At 35.6% G+C, this 26,562-nt stretch overlaps 1 protein-coding gene and 1 non-coding gene across 2 annotated transcripts; one reads left to right on the top strand and one right to left on the bottom strand.

The window, feature by feature from the left end:
- Positions 1-15,903: 15,903 nt before the first annotated feature.
- Positions 15,904-16,010, top strand: LOC127741790 (small nucleolar RNA R71). The gene has a single exon (XR_008002995.1). It is a non-coding gene; the product is annotated as a small nucleolar RNA R71 (small nucleolar RNA).
- Positions 16,011-23,396: 7,386 nt separating this feature from the next.
- On the bottom strand, positions 23,397-24,668 carry LOC107464735 (uncharacterized). The gene is made up of 2 exons (XM_052254200.1): positions 24,194-24,668; positions 23,397-24,097 (listed from the first exon to the last, which is right to left on the bottom strand). The coding sequence occupies exons 1-2, from the start codon at positions 24,666-24,668 to the stop codon at positions 23,397-23,399; spliced, it is 1,176 nt and encodes a 391-aa protein (XP_052110160.1).
- Between the last annotated feature and the right edge of the window lie 1,894 nt (positions 24,669-26,562).

The following is a 26,562-nucleotide window of genomic DNA, read 5'->3' as shown; positions in this document are numbered from 1 at the left end:
TGACATATAAAAATTTTATTGCATATAAGTAATCTTATAAAATAACGAGTGTAGTCTTTTGTTTTTCAATAAAAAATATATAATACATACAAAATGTTTTCTATTTTGTAAGATTAATATTATGCAATAAAATTTTTATAAAATTAAAAATGTTTATCAAAATTTTAATTTATTTTAATTACAAAATATAAAAGACTTAAATTATGAAAATGATTATAAAATATTATTATGTACTAATCTATTATTTAATAAAGCAATAAAAGAATAATAAAAATGCTAAATAACTAAACTTTTATTTTTTAACTAAGTTTAAACAAGTTAAATTTATATATATGCATTTATGTTTTCATTCTTCTTTTTCTTCCTCTTCCATCATCATCATCATGATCTCCTCTTCCACCACCTCTTCTTTTTCTCTTTGATTTCATCTCATTTTTTTTTCCTCCTTCATTATTATCATCATCAACATCATCATCATCCTCATCTTCTTTTTCTTTTCTTTTTTTTAGTTCAGTATTACATAATTAGTTTCACAATAACAAAAGTGACACAAGAATTTTAAGTCAATGTATTAATGAATAATTTAGATATGCATAGAAATATTATATTAATAATATTTTTATAATTTAAGTATAAATACGGTACTCTAAGAGTACTCTCATGTGTATCTTTACTAGGATAGAAAATTATGCATTCTAATCTGTTAGGATCGTAAATTATGCTTTATAACATAGAAAATATTTGATATAGTTTCGTATCAAAAGTTGTATATATATATGTGTTCATGACTAATAGAAAAATAGGTTGAATTTTCTACGTGGTATCAGAGCATACTCTAATACTGACAAACACAAAAGGAACCTAGACTTCATAACCATGGTAGCAGAATCAAGAAAGAATTATGTAAATGTATCAGAGACTTCAGAAAAATGAACTAAGAAAACTTCCTCGCCATATGACCTCAATGAGAGTGACAACCCAGGAAATATAATCACGCAAGTGCAGTTGAATGGAAAAAATTACGAGGAATGGGCTAGAGCTGTGAAAATATCACTTCGGGTTCGGAGAAAATGGAAATTCATCGATGAAACTCTCACGGAACCAGAATAAGGTGCATCTGATCTTGAGGATTGTATCATGGATCTTAAAAGAAAAAGTATAGGTAGACAATGAAAATACTAAATAATGTGAATAATAGATATATCGGATGTTCATTTTACTAGGTGTATATATTGTTATTTTAATATTAAAATTTAAGTGGATAATTTTTTTCGCTGCGAATGGACCACTAATATAACAACTGAAGTCAGATTTGACGAGATGTAAGTAGGAAGAAATGACCATGACAGCGTATTATGGAAAATTGAAAGTACTCAGTGCGGGCAAATTTCCAAATGCATGTGGTGGATGTAAGTGCGGGATTGAATCTCAACTTGAGAAGCGAAGGGAAGAAGCATAGTTATCAGAATCGAACCTGTGATCGAACCGGTGAAGTTACTGGGTCACTGAATCACTGGTTCAACTGGTGGGTTACTGGTCAAACGGTTAACTCGGTATAATTAAATAATTATATAAAATTTAATTATTTTTTATTATTAGTATTTTTATTTTTGTTTTTATAAAAATAATTATCATTTTTAAATTTTAATGCTTTATTAATTAGTTTATATTTATTTTATTATTATTATAGGTGAAAAGTCACATAAAATTGTTTTTTTTTGTGAAATTGATATTTAAGAATCGTTAGATGATTTGACTAGTTTAACTAAATATCATCTGGCAATTTTTAAATATCAACTTCATATGAAGACAATTAATAAAATAATATATTAAAAAAATAATATTAATAGATATCATATAATCATGAAAAGAAAAAATAAATTGTGATTAATTAAATTTTTTGTTTATCTTTTTAATTTGTATATATTTAATAAAATTTATAATTAAATAAAATGTAATTGATTTAAAAATGAGAGACTTTGAAATTAAAATAATTTTTTTTTACCAAAGATAAGAGACTCGAACCCGCAACCTCTTAATTGAGTATGGAGAGACTATGCCAGTTGAGCTATTACTCATTGGCAAATTAAAATAAATTGAATATAAGTGAAAAGAAAGAATATTATACGTATTATAATTTGTATACTAATTGATTAGAATCACTTCAGCTTGGCGGTGGAAGCATGCTTGCTTTATCCTGGAGGAAGGGGTTCGAACCCTATTGGAAGCACATTTGGCAGTGCTGGAGGATTTAGAGCACGGTGGACTTGCAGATTGCTGGTCCATTGTACATTCACTTTCAACGTTGACCGAGTGACTCGGACTGGTCCGGTTTTTGTCGGTTTGTACCGGTTCTCTACCTTAAACGGTCGCAAGCTTGGACCAAACTGGTATTGGGTTCGATTTACCAGTTTTTCGATCGAACCGACCGATCTGGTCCGGTTCTGACAACTATGGAAAGAAGAGAGGGTCCACCAACTTTTGATGGGCTTAGATGATGCGAGTTACGGAACAGTGCGGTCAAATATTCTGGCAACCGATCCTTTGCCATCGCTGAATCGTGTGATGATGTTAAAGGATGCTTTCAGATTGTAGGATATCCAGAATGGTGGGGCAATCGACCAAAGGCTACGGACGACAGGGCGCATGTACTCGAGGAATTCCAGATTGTAGGATATCCAGAATGGTGGGGCAATCGACCAAAGGCTACGGACGACAGGGCGCATGTACTCGAGGAATTCCAGCGCGTGCACATGTGGCACACACTGATGGAAGTGGTAGGCATGCTACAAACATGGAAGACACAAAACGTGAGATGTCTAGATTGACCAATGAATAATGGCAAGTATTGGTAGATATGATAAACAAGCAAATAGATGTCCAGGATTGGAAACTCCACCAAATGGATGTCCACAATGCATTTCTTCATGAAGAACTTGATGAGGACGTTTTGATGAGAACGTTTACATGAAACTTTCTGCTGCTTTTTTCAAGTGTCTCAACAAAGACTGGTTTGTAAACTTGAGAAATCTCTGTATTAAACACACATGTTTTCACATGAAAGATTTAGGCCGGCTGAAATACTTCTTGGGAGTTGAGGTTGCCAGATCTCTGACCAGAATCTTTCTGTGCCAAAGAAAATAAGCTTTGGACATAATCACCGAAACAGGACTTCTAGGTGCTAAGCCTATAGCAACACCGTGCGAAGAGAATCATCGACTGGGGTCAGGTACAGGTTCTCTTTTATCCGGTCCTAGCATATATCGTCGACTTGTTGGAAGACTGATTTATTTATGTTTTACTCAGCCTGATCTGGCCTACAGTGTTCACATGTTGTCCCAATTCATGCAAAATCCACGTATTGAACACTGGCAAGCTGCTTTGCATGTTGTACGCTATTTAAAGGGACATCCTGGACAAGGAATTCTTCTCCCAGAGAGAATAATTTGCGGCTCTATGGATGGTGTGACTCCGATTGGGCTAGTTGTCCACTCACTCGCAAATCAATCACAAGCTATTCATCCAACTTGGTAAATCATCAATATCTTAGAAGAATCAGAAACAACAACAGACAGTGTGAGGCTGAATATCATTCAATGGCTTAGACAACAAAAGAATTGGAGTGGATTAAAGATATACTCTCCTCTCTATACATGTCTCATCATACCCCCATTCGTCTCTATTGCGACAGTAGCTCTTCACATTGCTAAAAATCCAGTTTTTCATGAATGCACAAAGCACGTTGGAGTAGATTGTCATCTTGTTCAGAATGAGATCGTGCACCAACGCCTCCTTCCATCTTATGTTCCCACTCAAACTCAGTTGGCCGACCTTTTAACTAAAGCTCTTGGTGCCAAAAAGTTTGAGACAATATTGGATTATTGGTCAAGTTGGGCATTCAAGACTTGCATGCTCTAACTTGAGGGGATATTAATGGATAATTTAGATATACATAGAAATATATTAATATTATTTTTATAATTTAAGTATAAATACAGTACTCCAAGAGTACTCTCATGTATATTTTTATTAGGATAGAAAATTATGCATTCTAATATGTTAGGATTGTAAATTATGCTTTTTAAGTTAGGAAATATTTGATATATGTGTGTGTGTTTTCATGACTAATAGAAAAACAGGTTGAATTTTTTACGCAATGACACAAAAAATCTATTAGAAATAGCACCAAAATTTTTAATAAATGACACAATTTTTAAAGAATCATCCATCCAAAATTTTAACTCACTACTCAACCATTCAAATATATTTTGGAACAAAAAATGCAATAATTTGTTAACAAAGACACAGGAATGATTAGACCTCTTATATATGAGTTTAATACAACTCAATTCGACCAATGATAAGAAAAATTAGTTAAAAAGTATTTTATGTTATTGTTAAAAAATTTTAGTATCAAAATTAAATAATTTCTTGTGTCATAGTTAAAATATTTCAGTGCTATTTTTCTAATATATTCTACACAATTTAAAACTCTCTTTCCTCTTCCACTTGTTCTTCATCATCATCTTTTTTTTTTTTTTCTTATTTCATCTTCTCATAATTTTTTTATTTCACCCTCTTAACAAAAATCTGTATTAGTTAAAAAATTTCGATATCAAAATTAAAAAACCTTCTATATCACAGTTAAAAAATTTCGGTGCTATTTCATTCTAATAATTTCTACAAATTCAAAACTCTATTACACCCTCCTTTTTATCATCATCATTATCATGTTTTACATTCTCATAATTTTTTTTTTATTTCACACTTTTAATAAAAATTTGTGACACGATTAAAAAATTTTGATGTCAAAATTTAAAATTTTTTCTATATAATATAAAATAATATAAAATAATAAAGAGAAAAAAAATAAAAAGAAACATGTAAACTGCTACACCTTGTATTAATTTATGATGATAGTTATTTTGTATATAAACCTCTACATCTTGTAATCTTGTAGAGATTTACAATGGTAGTCAATTTTTACATAATTTTTACGGTTTGTAGTAATTTATGATGATAGTCAATTTTAACATAAATCTCTATATCTTATAACGGTTTAGGTATAAATTTTAAAATTTTTACATCATATAACAATTTATATAAAAATAAATACAAGACCGAAATATAATTAGTTTAGAAAAATTATAATTGAATAAAACTGATTCATCTTTTTTTTATTTATGTAATTTACTTAAATAAATGTTGATTTTACTTAAATGTATACCTTAAAACTAATTAGAATATCTTAGTATTATTTTAATATTTAGATAATTATACGAAATAAGTCTTATTTTCTTGTACTTATTTGTTTATTTATGTTTGTATTTCATTAAATAAAATAATACTACCTAACCGATCATGAATATTTTTAGAGGTATTTAAATTCAAATAATAAAATTTTTAAAAATATTTGTTTATGCGCAATTCGAAAAATTACATATAGAGTAATATCTAAATCCCGATGAATTTTTAGTTGGACAATTTAATTTTTAACAAATTTTAATTATGAAATTAATTTCTAACATTTTATTTTGATAGATAAATCAATTTTCATATCAAATATAGATAAAAAAAGTTAAATAAATTAGTCTAACATAATTTAATAAAACATATAACAATTTCTATTTTTTTTATTAGATAAGTTTCTTTATAAATAGGAAAATATGATATAGAGACAGATTTGTCTTAAAAAAAATTTAGAAATTAACTTAGCAAATAAAATTTAGAGAGTGATTTGTTCTCACCAAGAATAAAGTCTTGAACTCACGTACTATATAATTGGAGTCAAACTCTAGTCAAATCACTAATTTGTTGGTTATGATATTATTTCTTTAAATTTCTTTTTAATAAAAAATATAATTATATTTTTAATATGCCTCTTTATAAAAAAAATTGGGTTCAAATAATTTTTGTATAAGTTTTTTCTTTCTTTTTTATTTGCATTATGTTAAAAAATTTTTTTAAAACAATAAAAATTAAACTTTAAATTTTTAGGTGTTCTAAAATTATATCATGCTATTATTTTTTTAAAAAATTTAAATTAATAAAAAAGACATCTAAATCATTATATATGTAACGGTATTCCTTCTCAATTGTCATTGGTAACGCAACACATTGTAAATTTTTAATTGCTTCTTTTTTTATTCCTCTTGAATAGGAAATATCGATGAAATTATATATGGATGCTATGTTTTTGTCCAGAATGGCGAAAACAATGTATCTTCGTACGCTCTGTCCTATCTAGGCATGTTGAGCCCATTTAACTACACCATTATTGTTACAAGCATCTTTTGAAGATATCCAAAAACAAAATGCATCCTTTATTTTAAGAATTTAACTTTTATGTACTGTTAATTTTATACAGACATTTAATAATATATTATCATATTAATATAAGAATTTAATTATTAAATTTATTATTTAAAAAATTATTTAAATACATAAAGTTTAATTAGATAATTGTATGAAATTTTTTATAGTGAATTAAATCAAAATTAAATCCTTTATTTGATAGTTAACACGGTAAAAAGGGAAGAGAGAAAAGAGATTGAGAGTAAAAAGTATTTCTATCACTCTTTGATGCATAAAGATTGACACATATATGAGACACGATATGATACACAATACATCTATACATGAATTTTAAAATNTGGTATTAAAATGAAAAATAAATTTTTAATTATTTTTAATGACTTTTTTTAATTATATAAAAGTATTTAAAATATTTTTTATTTTAATAAATATAATATTTATTATTTCTAAACTTAATTCAAGAATACATATTAATGATAAAGTTAGATACACTAACACGTGATAGTATTTAGGTGTATCCAAATATGTTTGAAGAAGAGTTTTTTATTTTTTATTAAAACATAGTTGAACACAATAAATACACGTATCGGACGATGAATATCATGTCCAAAATATGTCCGACACGGAGACATGAAAGTGTCCTTGCTTCATAGCTATTACGTACTGAAGTGATATTATTTGTCTTGTTACATACTCTGCTGCTTATTATTTATAGAGGTATTATTTAGACTTATTCTCTTCTAACTAATTCTATCATATATAGCCTAATATCTCCCCACAAATTCAAGATGGCTTTGTAGGCAATTTGAGCTTGTCCTTAAATTTCTCAAATAGCATTGCGGATAAAAGCTTTGATAGAATGTTTGCAACAAACTTGCTCTGAGTTCGAAAATTAGTTACAGCTACTAAACTTTGCATCACTCTATCTCTGACTAAATACAAATCTTGGTCAAAGTGTTTCGTTCTCTCATGGAGTATAGGATTATAAGCTAGAAGAACAACTAGCATATTATGACAATACATGTTTGGCTTTATACCTAACAACTTGTCCTTGATTATTCTTTTTGAGTGCAAAAATTTATTTGCAACTCACCACTTTCTCATTTGGAGAAAGTTCAAATAAATTTCATGTCTTATGATAAAGTAAAGCTCTATATTACTCCAACATTGCCTCCTTCTCTAATGTGGATATTTGAGAGAAATCTGGACAGACTTGAGAATTCGCTGAGAGATATCCATGGTTGCATCAGAAGCTAGAGCTTAGAGTGCCTTGGGCTTTAAGGCGTTAGTTTCTGACGTATTCTTTATAGGGTGTTGATTGTGAGTGATGGATGGAGTTGAATTAAGATGTGAGATTCAAAGAGTAAGGTAATTTCTATAGATGAGATAGGTATAAGTGTATCAAGTGGAGAATTAATTGATTTTCTATTTGTTGTGCAGTAACAGAATTAGAATTTGTAACAATAGGACCTTTATTTTGTGTAGAAGTAGAAGGATTTTCTGGAATGTGTGTACAAGAGAATTAAAAATGGAAGGAATCGACGATGGAATTTGGCTTTGAGGATCAAAATGAGAAGAGGTAAAACTGAAATTGAAGTTAATTTTTCAAGCACACACTATAATAATATAGACTATTTTTTAGGATTATATGTGTTAAAAAAAATTAAAATTCGTAAAAAAAAAATAAATTTTGACACTATTTTAACTATAGAAATATGTTAATAAAAGTTTTGTCAAAAATAGTATTTTTAACATATAAATAATTGTAAAAAAAACTTAAATCTTATTTTGATAAATATTGGCCGTCAAAAACAATGTTAGAAAAATTTTAGAATATATTTTTTGTGATATTTGTTAACCGTCAAAAATACTATTTATTTTTATACTTATTGACCATAAAAAATTATTAACAAAAATTTTCAACAAAGAGTGAGATGAAATCTTGAAACCGAAGAATAAACTGAGATTTGGAAAATGAAGAATGAGTAGTATGATTCCAAACTGAAAGGAGTGTGATGCCAAAGTTGACATAACTCAACGAAGAAGAGAAATAGTGAAGTAAGTTGAAAATAAATAAATGTTAAAATTGAGGAGTAATTTTCTACAGTCATATTATTCAAAAAAAATAGAAAGAATTTTACATTTGTAATATTTATCAAAAATATATATTAATTTTTATATTTAACTATGGCTGTATAAAAAATGTGTTAAAATAGCTCTTTTTTCATATAATGACAGTAGCACTCATAGTAGATTCTGGAGTTAAAGACTTTGGAAAAAAAGAAATTGAAGGAAATTTATCTTCATGAAAAATAACATCTCAAGAGATAATCAACTTTTCCTTTGCACATAAACACTTATAATATTTTTTATCATTAGAATAATTTAGAAAAATATAATGTTTAGACTTTAACTCCAACATATGCTGATTATAATATTGAGGTTAGGGAACATAAACATTCAAAAACTCTAAACAAAGTATAATCAAGAGCTTGATTTAATAAGAGCTCACAAGGTGAATTTTAATCATTATTAGTGGAGGACATAAAATTTATAAGATAGACTGCAATTGGGAAGACCCTATCCCAATAATATAAGGGGAGAAAAGTAGTTGCAAGTAAAATAAGTTTTGTCTCGACAATATACTTGTGCTTTCTCTCAACAAAGTCATTGTGTTGTGGAGTTCAGAAACATAGTAAATGACATGCAATGCCTTCTTTCTTAAATATTGGCTGCTAGTACGAAATGACTTTGTGAAATTAAATAGTATATGTTCTTGCGCAGTATACTTCGGTCTTGGGTTGACCTTCGCTGAGTAATTTTATTGGGACTGACGTTTCTCTCGTAGACTTGGATCCGAGCATGGTACCTGCAAAAGGTACTCCGACGCCTAAATTAGTGTAAAGATAAAACAAAAGATCTGGAATATATGAAATTGAGAGAGAGAGAGAGAGAGATGATTCCAGCAGATGACTTCGAAAAGCGGAGTGGTAGTTCTTTTTCGTTGGGATATGTATCTCTATTCGTGTTCTTTACTTATGTGAGCATTTATTTTTATAGAGTTAGAGCTTGAATCGCTGTAACGGTTGATTTGAATAAATCTCGGCCTTCCCGAGATTATTGGAGAGCTAACGTATATGTGCTCGGAGTATCAGATATACGTGTGCTTTGATTAGACTGACGTGTCCAAGACGTATGGCGAGAAGTTCCGTCGTATGATGTGGCCGAGATATATGGCGGTAAACTCTGAGTTGATAGGGACCGTACACAGCCCCCAAACTTGACTTGTGTCTAGTTTTATAGCAAGTTGAGCTTTTTTGGATGACTTATATCTCGGCTTTTGGTTTGTACTTGGCAGACCCCAAGCTCAACGCTGCGTTTAAAAACTCTATTTATGTTTTGTGGAGCGTTTTATTTTGGTGAATGTGCCAGAATTTTTTGGTAAACGTGGTGCAATTAAGTTTCTTAATGACCGGATTCGAACCGCATTGACCTAGGATACTTCAACAGTTGCTCTTCTGCTTGTTTAGTGGCTTTGTCATATCGTTTGTTTGGGTTTCTGTTTCAAAGTTTTCGCCATTTTACATTTTTATCTGGCTTTGGCGGGTAGAATGGCTTCGAAAGGTTAGATTGTTTCTTCTTCGCTTTGCTTCCTTCTCTTTTCTTTCGATTCTCTATTGCTGCTAGGAAAAAATGGTTATGGATAAAGATAAAGTGAAAGTTGTTGAAGTTAAAAAGGATGATCCTTTCCACTGGATAGATGACAATGTTAAAACGCGTGCTTCTTCATATTCCACTGCTGAGTCGTTGAAGGAGCTTCGTATTATGAATCTAGTTAAGGACTGTTCTGGTATTGCCGTTGAACTTCTCCCCTGTTCCAGTGAGGAGAGGGTTTGTGAACGTAGGGTGATGCGGTATTTTATAACCCACAAACTAACCGGCAAGTGTACCGGGTCGTACCAAGTAATACCTTACGTGAGTAAGAGTCGATCCCACGAGGATTGATGGATCAAGCAACAATAGCATTTGATAGGATTAGTTAGGCTAGCAAAAATGGTTTTGATATATTCTAAGAGCATTAAACAGTACCTTAAAAATTTCAGAAGGTAAGAAGCAATGAGTTGAGAATAAAATATTTGAGAAAACAGTTAAGGTTTCAGAGTTATCTAATTTTTGGATTAACTTTTATTACTAATTAATTTAATCATGCAAGATTTAGTTTCATGGCAAACTATATGTGACTAGACCCTAATTCCTTAAACCTTCCTAGTCTCCTCTAAAATTCATTAATTGCCAATTCTTTGGTCAATTGATTCCAATTAAAGGGTGATGATCAATTTCTAGTTTATATGCCAAAAGAATCCTAATTATCCACAAATAAGGGGATTATATGTCACGTATCCCGTTAAATACAAACAATTAGAAATTCAGTATAATATGTTTTCAAGTTGTTGTTCAAGTAAAGAGCTTTTCCAAGTTTTACAAGAATTCAATTAGAACATGGGTCATACTTCCGTTCCACCCATGTTCATAAAATAAAGAACGAAAACACTTATTGAAATATAAATCAAGACATGAATTAAATTAAAAAGATCAAACGAATCAATCCATGAAAATAGACAGAGCTCCTAACCTTAACAATGGAGGATTAGTTGCTCATAGTTCAGAGAAAAAAAAAAGGGTTCTGGTAACAATATCTCTCCTGTCTAAATGTACAGAGTTCCTATTTTTAACTAATTCTAATATTAAAATCTAATTATCTAAAACTAAAAATAGTATCTTTTCCTAAAAGATAAGATTTGAATTTAAATTCGAATTAATTAACAAGTCTTCAGCTGATGGGTGGGAACCACTTACTTTGCCCATTCTACAGCTTCTAATCTGTGTTTTCTGGGCTGGAAACTGGGTCAAAATAGCCCAGAAATTATAACCCAGCGTTTTCTGCGTTTTTCTGCACGTGGCGCATGTCACGCGTACGCGTCAGTCACGCGTACGCGTCAGTCACGCGTACGCGTCAGTTACGAGTACGCGTCGATGGTCTTTTCTGTGAGTCACGTGGACGCGTCGGTCACGCGTATGCGTCGCTGAGCAAATCTTCAAATCATGTGTACGCGTCGGTCACGCGCACGCGTCGCCATGGATACCTCCAATTCACGCGCACGCGTCAGGCGTGCGTGCGCGTCGCTCCTCGCAGCCATCTCCTTTGATTCTTGCGTTGCAGAAACTCCATCAAATCCAGCCGAATGCTACCTAAAATAAATAAAATTACACAAAACTCAAAATAGCATCCATAGTGGCTAAAATATATTTAATTCTTAATTAAACTCAACAAATTAGATGCAAATTCACTAGGAAAAGATAGAAAAGATGCTCATACATCACAACACCAAACTTAAACTGTTGCTTGTCCTCAAGCAACAAAAACTAATATAAGCTTAGGGTGTGAATTTATATGAGAATGAGAGTTCGATTAAGCTCATGTCTCTTTTTATAGTGGGGTTTATAACTGTAATCCTGGATAGGTTTGGCATCTCACTCTCCTTTCAATCAGAAGGATGTCATTGTCATTCGGAATCAGAATCCGGATAATATTATGAATTCTCTGATCTTTACATTTTAGTTTAATCCTTGAACACAGTAAAATTGACTTTAATTTATTTATTTATTTATTTATTTATTTTCTTTGGTGCTTTGCACCTTGAGCCTAGCCGTGACTTTAAATATTTTGTCTCAAGGATTACTTGACACAGAAACACCACAAGCACTTAACTGGGGGATTCTCTTTGAGTCCTGATTTTTCTTTCAGTTACTCTCAGACAGTGGTGCCCAAAGTCTTTGGCATACTCTGTTAAACGCACTTGATCTCGACTCTAAATGTTCCGTCTCAAGGATAACTTGACACAATCACACCACAAGCATATAACTACGAAAACAACTCTTTGAGCTTTTAATCATGTCTGACCTCCCTAGTCATTGATGCTTAGAGCCTTGGACCTTGCTTTTATTATTTATTTATTTACTAATTTTTTTTCTTTTGCTGTTTCTTTTGCTTCAAGGATTAAATTTTTGTTTATTTCAGAGAAGTCATAATAATTCTCTAAATTCCTGTTCCTTATACATCAACATCCCTTGATTCAAATTCAAATATGCACTGTTCATGTCATGCATTCAGAATGACAGAAAATACCACCACGTTTAAGTAAATAAGACTATTCTTTAATATAGACCCACTTTCTCATGCAATATATCACTCCTGTATTTTTTTTATTTGGATTCAAGCTCAGTGAGTAATACATGAGACATCTTTTCAAAATTAAAGCAATAGAGAGAACTAAACTAGTCCTAGGACTCTAACTAATAAATGATCATGCAACAAACAAAGCAAAATAGCAGAAAACCGGAACATAACATAGAAAAAGAAGGGAGGAATAAAAAATGAAAGGAACTTAACCACCTTAGTTATCCTAGCGGTCGCTTTATTCTTCAGGTTGTGTTCCTCAGTGAAGATGATTTGCCTCCCTTTTGTGTCAGAAAACCCATAAGCGCAGCGTTAACACCAAACTTAAAGGTTTGCTTATCCTCAAGCAAAGAAGAATTAAAAACAAGAATAAATAGTGAGAGGAAAGAAGAATATAAAGATAAAAGAATAAGAGAGAATTAGGATTGGGAGAGAGAGAGAAAGAAAAGTGAAAACAGTGCGGCGACGGCGAAGGCGACGTGTACGCGTGCAGCACGCGTACGCGTGGGTCGCAAATTTTCTTTAATGACGCGTTTATGTCAGGCACGCGTCTGCGTGCCATGGTTTTTGTGCGATTCGTGCGAAGCCAGCCGAGCGCCGGCGCGACTCTCTATTCGCATGGCTTGGGAGCCAAATTTTCATACGACGCGTTCGCGTAGTGCACGCGGTCGCGTGGATGGCCATAAGTGCAACTGACGCGGACGCATCAGTCACGCGTCCGCGTGCCCAAATTTGTGCTTTTAGCAAACTTTTTGCCCCAAGCCAGTGCAACTCTCTGCCTAAACACTCTTTTACGTCGAATTTGCAGGTCACATGTTCGCGTCAGTGACGCGCACGCGTGGATGGCGATAATCACAAATGACGCGCACGCGTGGGGTACGTGTACGCGTGGGTTGTTTGTGCTAAAGGCTTGGTTCCGGCACCATTCCCACTCAACTCTCTGTCGAATTTTATTTTTCACTCACACATGATCGACGTGTTCGCGTCAGTGACGCTTGCGCGTCGATTGCGCTTTTTTTCGGAAATATTTATAGAGCTTGAGGTGATCGGTTCCTGGAATAACATAGCTGCATGATCAGAAAATTAGTAAGAACTCAATAAAATAAATGAGAAAACTACTACTACGAAAAATAAAAATAGCTAAGGATACGAAATTATCGGGTTGCCTCCCGACAAGCGCTTCTTTATCGTCACTAGCTTGACGGTCAGCTCCTCTAAGGAGGAGGATCATAAGGGGCTCAGCTCTTCACCCTTTACTTTGAACTTCTTTCCTGTGTCTCCATAACGTAGCTCAATATGCTCCAAAGAGAGGATTCTGATTACTGTATAAACCCATGCTGGTTTGCTGGTCAACACCACCTTTATTCCTGGGGAGAAACCTTCAGTGGGGATCTTTTTGTTTCTCCATCCTCTGGGTACTTTCTTCTTTTTGGGAACCTCCTCCTTGGTAGATGATGCATTCCCAACACCAAACTTAGGTTTGATGTCAGGAGAAATTTTATTGGTTGTTGCCAAGGGAGGGTTGAGCTGTAGATTCTGCTGTGTATCATCAGGGGGTTTTTGAAGGGTTGGATCAATAAGCTCAGCTTGCATGCACCTCTCTTCTTCACCTGTTGGATGTATATCTTTGAAGACATAAAAGACCAGTTTTATTATGCACTCTAAGCACTAATTCACCCACTTCTACATCAATAAAAGCTCTTCCAGTGGCTAGGAATGGTCTTCCCAGAATTATAGAGGCATTCTCATCCTCCCCTGTATCAAGAATCACAAAGTCTACTGGGAGGAAGAACTTACCCACTTTGACCAAGATATTCTCCACTAATCCGTATGCAGGCTTCATAGATTTATCTGCCATCTGTAATGCTATCTTTGTGGGTTGTACCTCTTGGATTTGCAGCTTCTTCATCACAGATAAGGGCATTAGATTTATGCTTGCCCCCATATCACATAGAGCTTTCTCAAAGGTTGTGCTACCAATGGTATATGGAATTTGAAAGCCCCCTGGATCTGGCATCTTCCTTGGCAAGTTATTCTGAATGACAGCACTACATTCCTTAGTTAGGACTACTGTCTCATCTCCCTTTAAACACTTTTTCTTTGACAACAGCTCCTTCATGAACTTGGCATAGAGAGGCATTTGTTCCAAAACCTCAGCAAAAGGAATATTGATTTGTAACTTTCTGAAGACTTCCAAGAACTTTGAAAACTGTTTGTCCTTGGTCTCCTTTTGAAGTCTCTGAGGATATGGCATTCTAGGATTGTACTCAGGAGCCTTTGGCAAAGTAGGATAAGTGTCAAGAGAATCTGGGAATAGGTTGTCCGCATGCTTTGGAGGGGCGTGCTCCAATTCTCCCTTCTTCTCCTCTGGAGCTCCCTTTTCAACTAACTCTTCATTGGCCTTGGTCTCAGAGCCAGCTACTTTACCACTTCTCAATTGAATAACTTGCAATCTTCTCCTGGGTTCACCACTGTATCACCTTGAAATGTACTTGCAGACCTCTCAAGTATTTTCTTGCTAAGTTGGTCCACTAGCACCTCTAAAATTTCTAATGGAGGCTCTGGTTTTCTGCATAACTTGTGCTTCCGTACTTGCCACTTGTCCACTTATCACAGAGATAGCCTTGCATTCCTCTCTTGGATTTGGAATTGTGTTACTAGGAAGGCTATTGGTGGTCCTCTGATCAATTTCATTAACTCTGGTGGCTATTTGACCCATTTGAATCTCCAGGTTCTTGATGGATGCTCTGGTTTCCTGTCTAAAACCTGTCAATATTGCTTCCAAATCATTGTTCTGTTGGAAACAGTCCAGAGAATTATTGTTGAAGTTCTGAGGTTAATCCCTCTATCCAAAATTTGGGTGATTTCTCCATCCCTGGTTGTATGTCTTAGAATATGGGTTATTGTTAGGATTCCTAGGACCACTCCCCATGTAATTCACCTGTTCAAAAGAAGGTTGAGCATAATCATAATTATCATTTTGCACAAAATTACCTGCCATGTCATAGGAGACTTCCTGTGGTGGATTTTGGGTGTTGATAGCTGAGACTTGCATGCCACCCATCTGTTGAGTAAGTAGATTTATTTGCTGAGACATCAGTTTGTTTTGAGCAAGAAGAGCATTAACAGCATCTACTTCCAATACGCCTCTCTTCTGAGGGGTTTCAAAATTTACAGGAGTCCTGTTAGAGGAGTATAAATATTGGTTGCTTGCAACCAATTCAATCAGCTCAATAGTCTCCTCCGGTGTCTTCTTCTTGTGCAATGAACCTCCTGCAAAATTGTCTAAGCACATCTTGGACATTTCACCCAAGCCTTCATAAAAGATATCTAGTTGAGTCCATTTGGAGAACATGTCTGGAGGGCATTTCCTAATTAGTAGCTTGAATCTCTCCCAAGCTTCATACATAGTTTCACCATCCTTCTGTCTGAAGGTTTGAACCTCCACCCTAAGCTTAGTCAGCTTCTTTGGTGAGAAAAATTTAGTGAGAAACTCAGTAACCACCTTGTTCCAAGTATCCAAACTCTCCTTGGGTTGAGAATCTAGCCATAGTTTTGCTCCATCCCTCAGAGAAAACGGGAAGAACATGAGTTTGTACACATCTGGGTTTACTCTATTTGTCTTCACAGTCTCACAAATTTGCAGAAAACTATAAATAAATTAATTTGGGTCTTCGTGGGGAAGACTGTGATACTGGCAGTTTTGTTGCACCAGAGTGACCAGTTGAGGCTTCAACTCAAAGTTGTTCGCAGCAATAGGAGGCACCACAATGCTCTTTTCATAAAGATCTGCAGTAGGAGCAGAGAAAGAGCCAAGTACTCTCCTTTGTTCATTCCCATTCGTGTTTGTCGCATTGGCATTATCAGTATTATTCGGATCCATAGTGGATTCTGCAGCCTTGTAAAGTCTTGCTTGTTGTAAACGCCGCCTGAAAGTCCTTTCAGGTTCAGGATCAAAGTCTAAGCGATGTTCTTTGTCTTTGTTCTTGCGCATAAACAACCAGAAAACAAGAAAGAATGGGAATCTCTACGTCAGAGTGCAGAGAATTCCCAGTGAGGTAACCTGTGTAAATTGATAAAAATATTGAATAAAATAAATAAATAAATAGAAAAAAAATAATAAATAGATAACACCAAACTTAATTTCAGAAATTAAGAAAGATATTAGTGCTATTTATTTATTTAAAATTTTTTTCGAAAATTTTTTCTTAAAATTTTTTTTAAAAATAGATTTTAATAAAATTAAAAATAAAAGGCCTAATCTAAGTAATCAAACAACTAATAGTTGTTAATCACTATCAATCCCCGACAACGACGCCAAAAACTTGATGCGGTATTTTATAACCCACAAACTAACCGGCAAGTGTACCGGGTCGTACCAAGTAATACCTTACGTGAGTAAGTGTCGATCCCACGAGGATTGATGGATCAAGCAACAATAGCGTTTGATAGGATTAGTTAGGCTAGCAAAAATGGTTTTGATATATTCTAAGAGCATTAAACAGTACCTTAAAATTTTCAGAAGGTAAGCAACAATGAGTTGGGAATAAAATATTTGAGAAAATAGTTAAGGTTTCAGAGTTATCTAATTTCTGGATTAACTTTTATTACTAATTAATTTAATCATGCAAGATTTAGTTTCATGGTAAACTATATGTGACTAGACCCTAATTTCTTAGACCTTCCTAGCCTCCTCTAAAATTCATTAATTGCCAATTCCTTGGTCAATTGATTCCAATTAAAGGGTGATGATCAATTTCTAGTTTATATGCCAAAAGAATCCTAATTATCCACAAATAAGGGGATTATATGTCACGTATCTCGTTAAATACAAACAATTAGAAATTCAGTATAATATGTTTTCAAGCTGTTGTTCAAGTAAAGAGCTTTTCCAAGTTTTACAAGAATTCAATTAGAACATGGGTCATACTTCCGTTCCACCCATGTTCATAAAATAAAGAATGAAAATACTTATTGAAATATAAATCAAGACATGAATTAAATTAAAAAGATCAAACGAATCAATCCATGAAAATAGACAGAGCTCCTAACCTTAACAATGGAGGATTAGTTGCTCATAGTTCAGAGAAGAAAAATAAGGGTTCTGGTAACAATATCTCTCCTGTCTAAATGTACGGAGTTCCTATTTTTAACTAATCCTAATATTAAAATCTAATTATATAAAACCAAAAATAGTATCTTTTCCTAAAAGATAAGATTTGAATTTAAATTCGAATTAATTAACAAGTCTTCAGCTGATGGGTGGGGACCACTTGCTTTGTCCATTCTGTAGCTTCTAATCTATGTTTTCTGGGCTGAAAACTGGGTCAAAGCAGCCCAGAAATCGTAACCCAGCATTTTCTGCATTTTTCTGCACGTGGCGCATGTTACGCGTATGCGTCAGTCACGCGTACGCATCAATGGTCTTTTCTGCGAGTCACGTGGACGCGTCGGTCACGCGTATGCGTCGCTGAGTTAATCTTCAAATCACGCATACGCGTCGGTCACGCGCATGCGTCGCCATGGATACCTCCAATTCACGCGCACGCGTCAGGCATGCGTGCGCGTCGCTTCTCGCAGCCATCTCCTTTGATTCTTGTGTTGCAGAAACTCTATCAAATCCAGTCGAATGTTACCTAAAATAAATAAAATTGCACAAAACTCAAAATAGCATCCATAGTGGCTAAAATATATTTAATTCTTAATTAAACTCAACAAATTAGATGCAAATTCACTAGGAAAAGATAGAAAAGATGCCCATGCATCATAGGGGGGATTGGGGATATTTTTATATGTATACTCCGTGCTTTACTGAGTTGTATGTTAGGTTTCCTTTTTCACCTTTTGAGTGTAATGTGCTGACACATTTTAACTGTGCTCCCTCCCAATTACATCCAAATTCTTGGGTGTTCCTACGGGCTTTCCAGTGTTTAATGGATTTTCTTGAACACCCATCTTCTTTGGGTGTCTTCTTTTCTCTGTTTCAATCGAATGGGGTTCGGAGGGGTCTATGGGTGTTTTTGAGTAGCTTTCTTGGTTGTTCCATTTTTTTGTTGTATAAGTCATCCTTCAAAAATTTTAAACCTTTGTTTGTTAAAGTCCGATCTATAGAGACCAAATATCCTTTTTACCTCGACGATGAGCTGATAGAAAAATTTCCATTATACTGGTGTTCCAAGCCCATGCAAGTGCTTGAGGCTTATAGAAGTGAGGAGGAGGACTTAGTGGTGGAGTTTTTAATTGAAAATTTTGCTGCCGGCGAGTGTCTGTGGATTCCTGAGATGTTGCTTTTTGAGAAGGAAAGTGATAAAGAGGGGTTAAGGACTTACATAGGTAATATAAATATGTACTTTTTGTTAACTGTTCTGTTCTTGTCTGGTTTATAAGCTTTTGTTTGTGTCTGTCGGAGGGCGAGTTCCGCATCTGACTTCATCTCGGCTACAGACTTTCCTTGATAAGAAAAAGGATAAGGGCGTTGGTGTTTCTAGTTTACCTAAGACTGGTGCGGGGGAGGTTGCTTTTTCTCCTGCTCAGCCAGCTTCTTCGAAGAGGAAGAGAGATATTTCTGAAGACTCGTTGGAAGTATTTTCTGGGGGAGGTAAGAAGTTTGCTGAAAGCTCAAAGTCGGTTTTTGATCGTCAGCAAAGTCTCCATGGTTTTATACCAGGAGCGAGTTCTCATTCTCTTTGGAGTGAGAACTTCCAATTGGTCGAGCTTTCCGACAGGGCTTCCCAATATCCAGGGGACATGCTGCTTACTCGCCGAGCTGGGATGGAAGCTTTGGGAAAATATGTTTAGGTATGTGAATTTGTACTTGTTCTTGCTCTTTTTCCTTTTCATGTCGCTTATTGTTTTTTATTTGCTTTTTGTAGACTGTTGCCGCTCGTTTGCTTTGTGTTGGACGTACTACCGAATTGATTGGAGCCGAGCAGCAGATTGATGTTGAGAAGTTTACTTCATTAGAGCGGGAGATTAAAGAGAAAGAGGGGGTGATTGTTGATGTTACTGCAAAGATGAAGGAGAAAGAGGAAGCTTTTTCCGATGTCACTCTGAAACTGAAAGACAAAGAGGACGAGGTGTCTTGTCTTCAAGATTAGATTCGCCAACTGCAAAGTGAGATGATGGAGAATGACAAGACGAAGGGTGAGATGACTGCTCGAATCCATGAACTGGAGGATCAAGGTATTGAAATGATCACATCTGGTTTTGACCGAGCTGTCTCGCAAGTGTCGCTTTTCATCCCTGAGTTTGACGTTGGCCTTTTTGATGTAACGAAGATCGTAATTGATGGGAAGCTTGTTTAGGATGAAGCGGGTGAGGATCATGACGAGAACATTTCCCCTCCTGTCTGACTATGATTTTATTTAGAGTGGGAATATTTGGCACTCTGTTTGTTTTTAGGTTGATTTTGTTTCAGACCTTTGTTAATATTTTGAAGCCCAACCTTGATAATGGTTGGTGTTTGAGAGACGTTTTGGAGCTGTATAGAAAGCTCTTGTATGAACATTAACTTAGCTTCTGTTGCGCTAGTTAATTTGATATTGCTTTTTTAAGCTTTTGTCGATATGTTTTTCTGACTTTGGTGATTGGCTCTACCAAATGTGCAATTGCCGATAAGGGTTATTACAATGCAATGTTAATTTGAATAGAATTTGTTGGTACACATGGGACGTTTATTGTATAAAGTAGTCGGCCTCGTTAAAACCTGTCCGAGTAAAACCCTTCTTAGGGATAAAACCTCGTGATTCAGGAAAAAGAGTACCTAACCAAGTTATACTTACATGTAGATTTTAACTGTAATATATCTTTAGAGAGGAAATATTCCATGTGTTGGGTAGGGGTATGCCCTCCAATGTTTCGAGAATATATTCTCCTTTGCCGATAACTTTAGAAATACGGTAAGGGCCTTCCCAATTGGCGGCTAGTTTGCCATGTCCTTGTGGTTTTCGAGCTTTTTCTATTTGTCTTAGTACTAGGTCTCCTTCTTTTAATGTTCTTGGTCTGACTTTTTTGTTGTATTGCCTCTTCATTGCTGCCTGCATTACTTGTTGCCTCAATTTGGCAAGTTCATGGTCCTCATGTATGAGGTCAAGTTCGGCCAATCTTGTTTCCGAGTTGTTGTGTTCATTAAAGTATTCAGTTCATGTTGATCCTCGGCTGAGTTCTATAGGTATCACGTAGTCTGTGCCATATACTAATCGGAATGGACTTTCTTTTATTGTTGTGTGTGGAGTGGTGTTATAACTCCACAATACTTCCGGGATAAGCTCGGCCCATTCTCCCTTAGCATCTGCTAACTTCTTTTTTAATGCCTGCAAGATAACTTTGTTAGCTGGCTCCACGAGCCCATTACTTTGTGGGTGCTCGAGGAGGAAAAACGATGTTTAATATGCAAATCTGTTAAGTACGATGCAATCTTTTTGTCAGTAAATTGTCTACCATTGTCAAATACGATTTCTCTGGGTAAGCCGAATCTACATATGATAGATTTCCAAATAAAATTTTGTACCTTTTCAGCTGTAATCTTTGCTAAGGGCTGAGCTTCTATCCATTTTGTGAAGTAATCAATAGCGACCAAAAGGAATTTTACCTGCCCTGTGGAGATCGGGAATGGTCCGAGTATATCCATTCTCCATTTATGGAATGGCCAATTGACGTCTGATGTATGCAAGAGCTCGGCCGGGTTATGTATGAGTGGTGCACATTTTTGACAGGCATCACAACTTTGGACTTTCATTCTGCAGTCTTTGCTTAACATCGGCCAATAGTAACCTGCTCGGAGTATCTTTGTGGCTAGACTTCTACTCCCAGTGTGGTGTCCGCAAATGCTGTCGTGTAATTCGTTTAGCATGGTTTCGGTTTCTTCCCAGCTGAGACATTTCAAGAGAGGTCGAGATATACCTCGCCTGTACAGATTTGATCCTAGTAAGGTGTATTGGCTTACTTTGTATCTAAATGTTCTCGAATTTTCATCTTCTGGTATTTCCCTATTCTGTAAGTAGCGGATATATGGTTTTCGCCAATCTTCCACCTGTGTCACACTCAAAACTAACTTTTCTTCCAAGCTGGATTCCATTAGAGTAATGTGCCATAATTTATCTGTATGATATGACATTCTATGCGTGGCTAACTTGGATAAAATATCAGCCCTATTGTTTTGTTCTCTAGGTATATGTAGAATTTTGAAGTGTTGAAAAGATTTCATAAGCTCTTTAACCAACATCAAATACTTTTCTAGGAGCGGGTCATGTACCTGGAATTGGCCATTTACCTGCTGCACTACGAGCAACGAATCGCAGTGTACCTTTAGGGCTGAGATCCCTGCTTCTTTGGCTAGCCTCAAACCTGCAACCAGGGCTTCATATTCGGCCTGGTTGTTGGTTGCTTCAAAGAGAAACTTGATTGATTGTTCTGCATGGACTCCATTATCGTCTTTCAACAGAATCCCTGCTCTGCATCCATTCTCGTTTGATGCTCCGTCCATGTATAGTTGCCAGGATTTGATAAGTTCGTCCTTACCTGTGAGTTCAGAGACAAAGTTGGCTATTTCCTGTGGCTTTGGTGATCCTCTTGATTGATAAGATATGTCAAACTCAGAGAATTCGATTGCCCATTTTGTCAATCGACCTGCTAAATCTGGTTTTGCTAATATTTGTCACAGAGTGTGACTTGTCCGAACTATAATCGGATGTGTGTGGAAATACTATTTCTGTTACAAGGACCGAGTTGATAGTGTTAGTAGAAATTGAAAGAAATAGTGATAGGGGTTTACCGTGCTGTGGTTTCTGCAGTATAGGTGGTGATCCCAAAATCTGTTTGAATTCGGCGAATGCTTTTTCGCATTCGTCTGTCCAAGAGAACTTGTCTGAATTTTTCATAGTCTTGAAGAAATGGCAAGATCTTGTTCCCGCGGCTGGCAAAAATCTTGACAAGGCAGCCAAGCGTCCTGTTAATCTCTGTACTTCTTTGATCGTCTTTGGTGACTGCATGTTTAGGATTGCTTGACATTTATCTGAATTGGCTTTTATACCTCGATTTGTTAATAAGAAACCAAGGAACTTCCCCATTTTTACTCCAAATGCACATTTTTCCAGATTTAACCTCATGTTGTGCATTCGGAGTTGCTGAAAAACCTCGTTTAAGTCGGATTCATGCTGTGTTTCTGAACTGGATTTGACGACCATGTCGTCGACATAAATTTCGATATTCCTTCCTATTTGTTTTTTGAATACTTTATCCATGAGCCTCTGATAAGTGGTGCCTGTATTTTTTAATCCGAAAGGCATTACTTTATAACAAAAATTACCTTGATCAGTTATGAAAGCTGTTTTGTCTTCGTCATTTGGATGCATTTGGATCTGGTTATATCCCGAGTAAGCGTCCATAAAGCTTAGCACTTTGTATCCTGAGGTGTCGTCAACAAGCCTGTCAATATTTGGCAATGGGTATGAGTCTTTTGGGCATGCCTTGTTCAAATCTGTGAAGTTCACGCACATTCGCCATTTCCCTGAGTTCTTCCTGACCATGACCACGTTTGCTAGCCATGAGGAAAATCAGACTTCTCTTATGAAACCTGCATCGATAAGTTTTTGTGTTTGTATTGCTGCTACACTTCTTCTTTCTGTTCCCAAATTGCACTTCTTCTATCTTATAGGTCGGGCATTTGGGTTGACTGATAGCTTGTGGCAGATAAAGTTTGGATCAATTCCTGGCATGTTGGCCGGGGTCCAAGCGAACAAGTCGGCATTGACTTTCAGAATGTTCTTCAGATTTTGCTTCGTCTCTGCAGAAAAAGCCGATCCGATATTAGTACACTAATTATCTGCAATTAGTTTTACCTTTTCTAGATCGTCTGTTGGTGAAGGGTGGCTGTGGTCGTCTCCATCTCAGCTAGTTGCGGGGTATGCTCCGAGTTATATACCGAATTGATTCTCGGGATGCCTTCCTTTGTGATCTTCAAGCTAGCATTGTAGCATTGTCTGGCCTCCCTACGATCGGCGTGGACTGTTGCTATTCTGTCATCCTGCAAGAGAAACTTGATACACAAATGGATGGTGGAAACAATTGCTCCGAAGGAGTTTAACGATGGTCGTCCGAAGATGACATTGTAAGGACTAGCGCAGTCGACCACTAGGAACTGAATGTCCAGTGTTTTGGAGTTTGGGGGTTCTCCTAATGTTGTTCTCAGCCAGATGTATCCTGATATGGGTACTCTTTCGCCTGAAAAGCCTGCTAGTTCTCCTCCTGATGGCTGTAATGACTTATCTCTTGGCTGCATTTTCTTGAATGTGGAGTAGAACAAGACATCGGCGCTGCTTTCTGGATCAAGTAACACCTTTTTCATTGTCATTTCTCCCATGTTTACCGAGATTACCATTGGGTCGTCTAGCTTTGGAACTCGTGATTTTAAGTCGGATGTACTGAATCTGATGTTGGCCGGAGAATTCGGGACCGAACAATCTTGCTGCGTCTTTTCCATTGCCATCATGGCCCTGTAGCTTCGCTTTCTTGCCGCATTTGTCATTCCTCCTCCGGCGAAACCTCCTGATATGTAGTTTATGACCCCTTTGTAGTTTGGGATTTCTACTGGGTTCCGCTATGTTCCTTTATCTTTTCGGTCCGAGATATGCTTCGGTTTACTCGTGTCAACTGTTTCCTTCTGGCTCCTTGAGCCGATGTACTTGTCTAGCAGTCCTTGTCTTTCCAGTCTCTCCAATAGGTCCTTTGCTACTACACACTCATCCGTGGTGTGACCGAACTTCTGGTGGAATGCACAATGCTTTTCTTTGTCTACGTACTTTTGATCTTGATATGTTCCTGCTTTTACTGGTGGCTTTATGAGTCTGTTGTGCAATATGTCATTTATGATGTCCTCTCTTCTTGCGTTGAACCTGGTATATGAGTCAAATCTTGGAGTTAGTTTAAAAGATTTTCTATTATCTTTAATAATAGACCTGTTCGGCTTGTCATCATCTTTTCGTGATGGCAGTTTTTCACTCCTCCGTGTTTCCCGCAATTCCTCTATCTCGATCTGTCCTGTGGCCTTATCTCGGATTTCTTCTAACGTCTTCGGCTTCTTGGAATTTTCCTGGTCGCAGGCCACTTTTGATAGCATGCAACTGTACTTCTGGGTTTAAGTCTGGGATTTCCATGGCCGCTGTGGTGAACCGTGTCATTTAATCCTTGAGGCTTTCATGCGGACCTTGTTTGATTGTACTGAGATAATCCGAGTCTCTCACATAAATTTTTGATGCTGCAAAATAATTGATAAACATCTTGGCGAATTCGTCGAAGCTGGTTATAGATCCTGCAGGCAAGTTAGAAAACCACAGTAAAACAGCTCCATCTAGAAAAGTAGAAAAAGATCGGCATAAAATAGGGTCACAGTCACTATTCAGAAACATCATGGATTCAAATTTGGTGACATGAACTTTTGGGTCTCCGATCCCTTTGTACGGCATTAAAGTCATCGGGAGGGTAAAATTCTGTGGCATTTTGTAACTCATTATCTCCTCGGAGAATGGGTTAGCTCGGCGTCTCCCGTTCTTGGGTGGAGTTTCTGCTGTCTTAGCGTTGGATTCTGACTAATGCTTCTCATGTTGTTCAACGTTTGTCCTTTTGCTATCAATCTTCTGATCTCCACCGTTTTGCATGGCTGCTAATATCTCGGCCAACCGTTGGTTTTCTGGAAGGAGTGCAGTGTTTGCGGCCTCAAGATCGGCGTTTGTTCGGGAAGTTTGTTGAGTCTCCGAATGGTCCGTCATAGCTATTTCCCTGCAAAAAGGAGGAAGGCGTAATAGATATGGGTGAGCTAAAAAATGTTATATCCTCGGGTGGGGAGGAATGGACGTCGGCCCCATGGTGGACGCCAAAATGTTCTTGCTAGGGATTGCCGTGGTATACTTCGGTCTTGGGCTGACCTTCGCTGAGTAATTTTACTGGGACCGACATTTTCCTCGTAGACTTGGACCCGAGCGTGGTACCTGTAAAAGGGACTCCGACGCCTAAGTTAGTGTAAAGATAAAACAAAAGATCTGGAATATATAAAATTGAGATAATTCCAGCAGATGACTTTGAAAAGCGGAGTGGTGGTTCTTTTTCGTTGGGATATGTATCTCTATTCGTGTTCTCTGCTTATGTGAGCATTTGTTTTTATAGAGTTAGAGCTTGGATCGCTGTAACGGTTGATTTGAATGAATCTCGACCTTCCCAAGATTCTTGGAGAGCTAACGTATATGCGCTTGGAGTATCAGATATACGTGTACTTTGATCAGACTGACGTGTCCGAGACGTATGGCGAGAAGTTTTGTTATATGATGTGGCCGAGATATATGGCAGTAAACTCCGAGTTGATAGGGGACCGTACAGTATATATTTTTAAATTGTAAATTAGTGTTCCTAAATTATATTAAATAGTTGACTATTAATTTTAAGAGTAATTAATAAAAATTAAACTCTGAAACAATTATTTCTACTAAGCATGGAAATTTTACATCGATCTTTTATGAAATATCTAAAAAAGTTTAATTTTAATGTACTAACAATATAAAATATTTTATATAACATAATCATATCTGTCTTTTGAGATGACCATTCACACGGTTAATAAAAATAACAATTATTTTTTATAATGTGGTATTACGTAATTGGATGCACATATAAAACTATTTTATACTGACGGTGTATCAAAATTAAATTATAATATTTTTTTAATATTGTCTTAATTATAAACCAAAAAAATAAATTATTTCTGATTACTCATTTCTTAATATTTTTTAATATTTGTACCACTAACCTTTTATGGAGTATTCGATGATAACTTATTTTTGTTGCATTTATGTTATGTTTAACCTAGCTCCCATTTTTCGCTAAAGAAAATAAATCGTTAACATTTCTGATTATTGTATAAATATTATGTTAACATCAGGTGCAAACGTAGGGATTAAATATCCTAGTTTAACATAATAATATAAATTTGTGTTAGGAATATATATGTTATAATAATCAGG

The sequence above is a fragment of the Arachis duranensis genome, chromosome 9, assembly GCF_000817695.3.
Source record: "Arachis duranensis cultivar V14167 chromosome 9, aradu.V14167.gnm2.J7QH, whole genome shotgun sequence".
Taxonomy (NCBI): domain Eukaryota; kingdom Viridiplantae; phylum Streptophyta; class Magnoliopsida; order Fabales; family Fabaceae; genus Arachis; species Arachis duranensis.
This window is presented reverse-complemented; position numbering and strand designations above follow the sequence as displayed.

Bases quoted from the DNA above. Each gene is read 5' to 3' on its own strand.
- LOC107464735 (XM_052254200.1), bottom strand. From the start codon at position 24,668: ATGCTATCAAAAGTGGCCTGCGACCAGGAAAATTCCAAGAAGCCGAAG. The intron at 24,098-24,193 runs GTAAACCGAAGC...ACTACATATCAG, and splicing joins GAAGGAAACAGTTGACACGA to GAGGTTTCGCCGGAGGAGGA.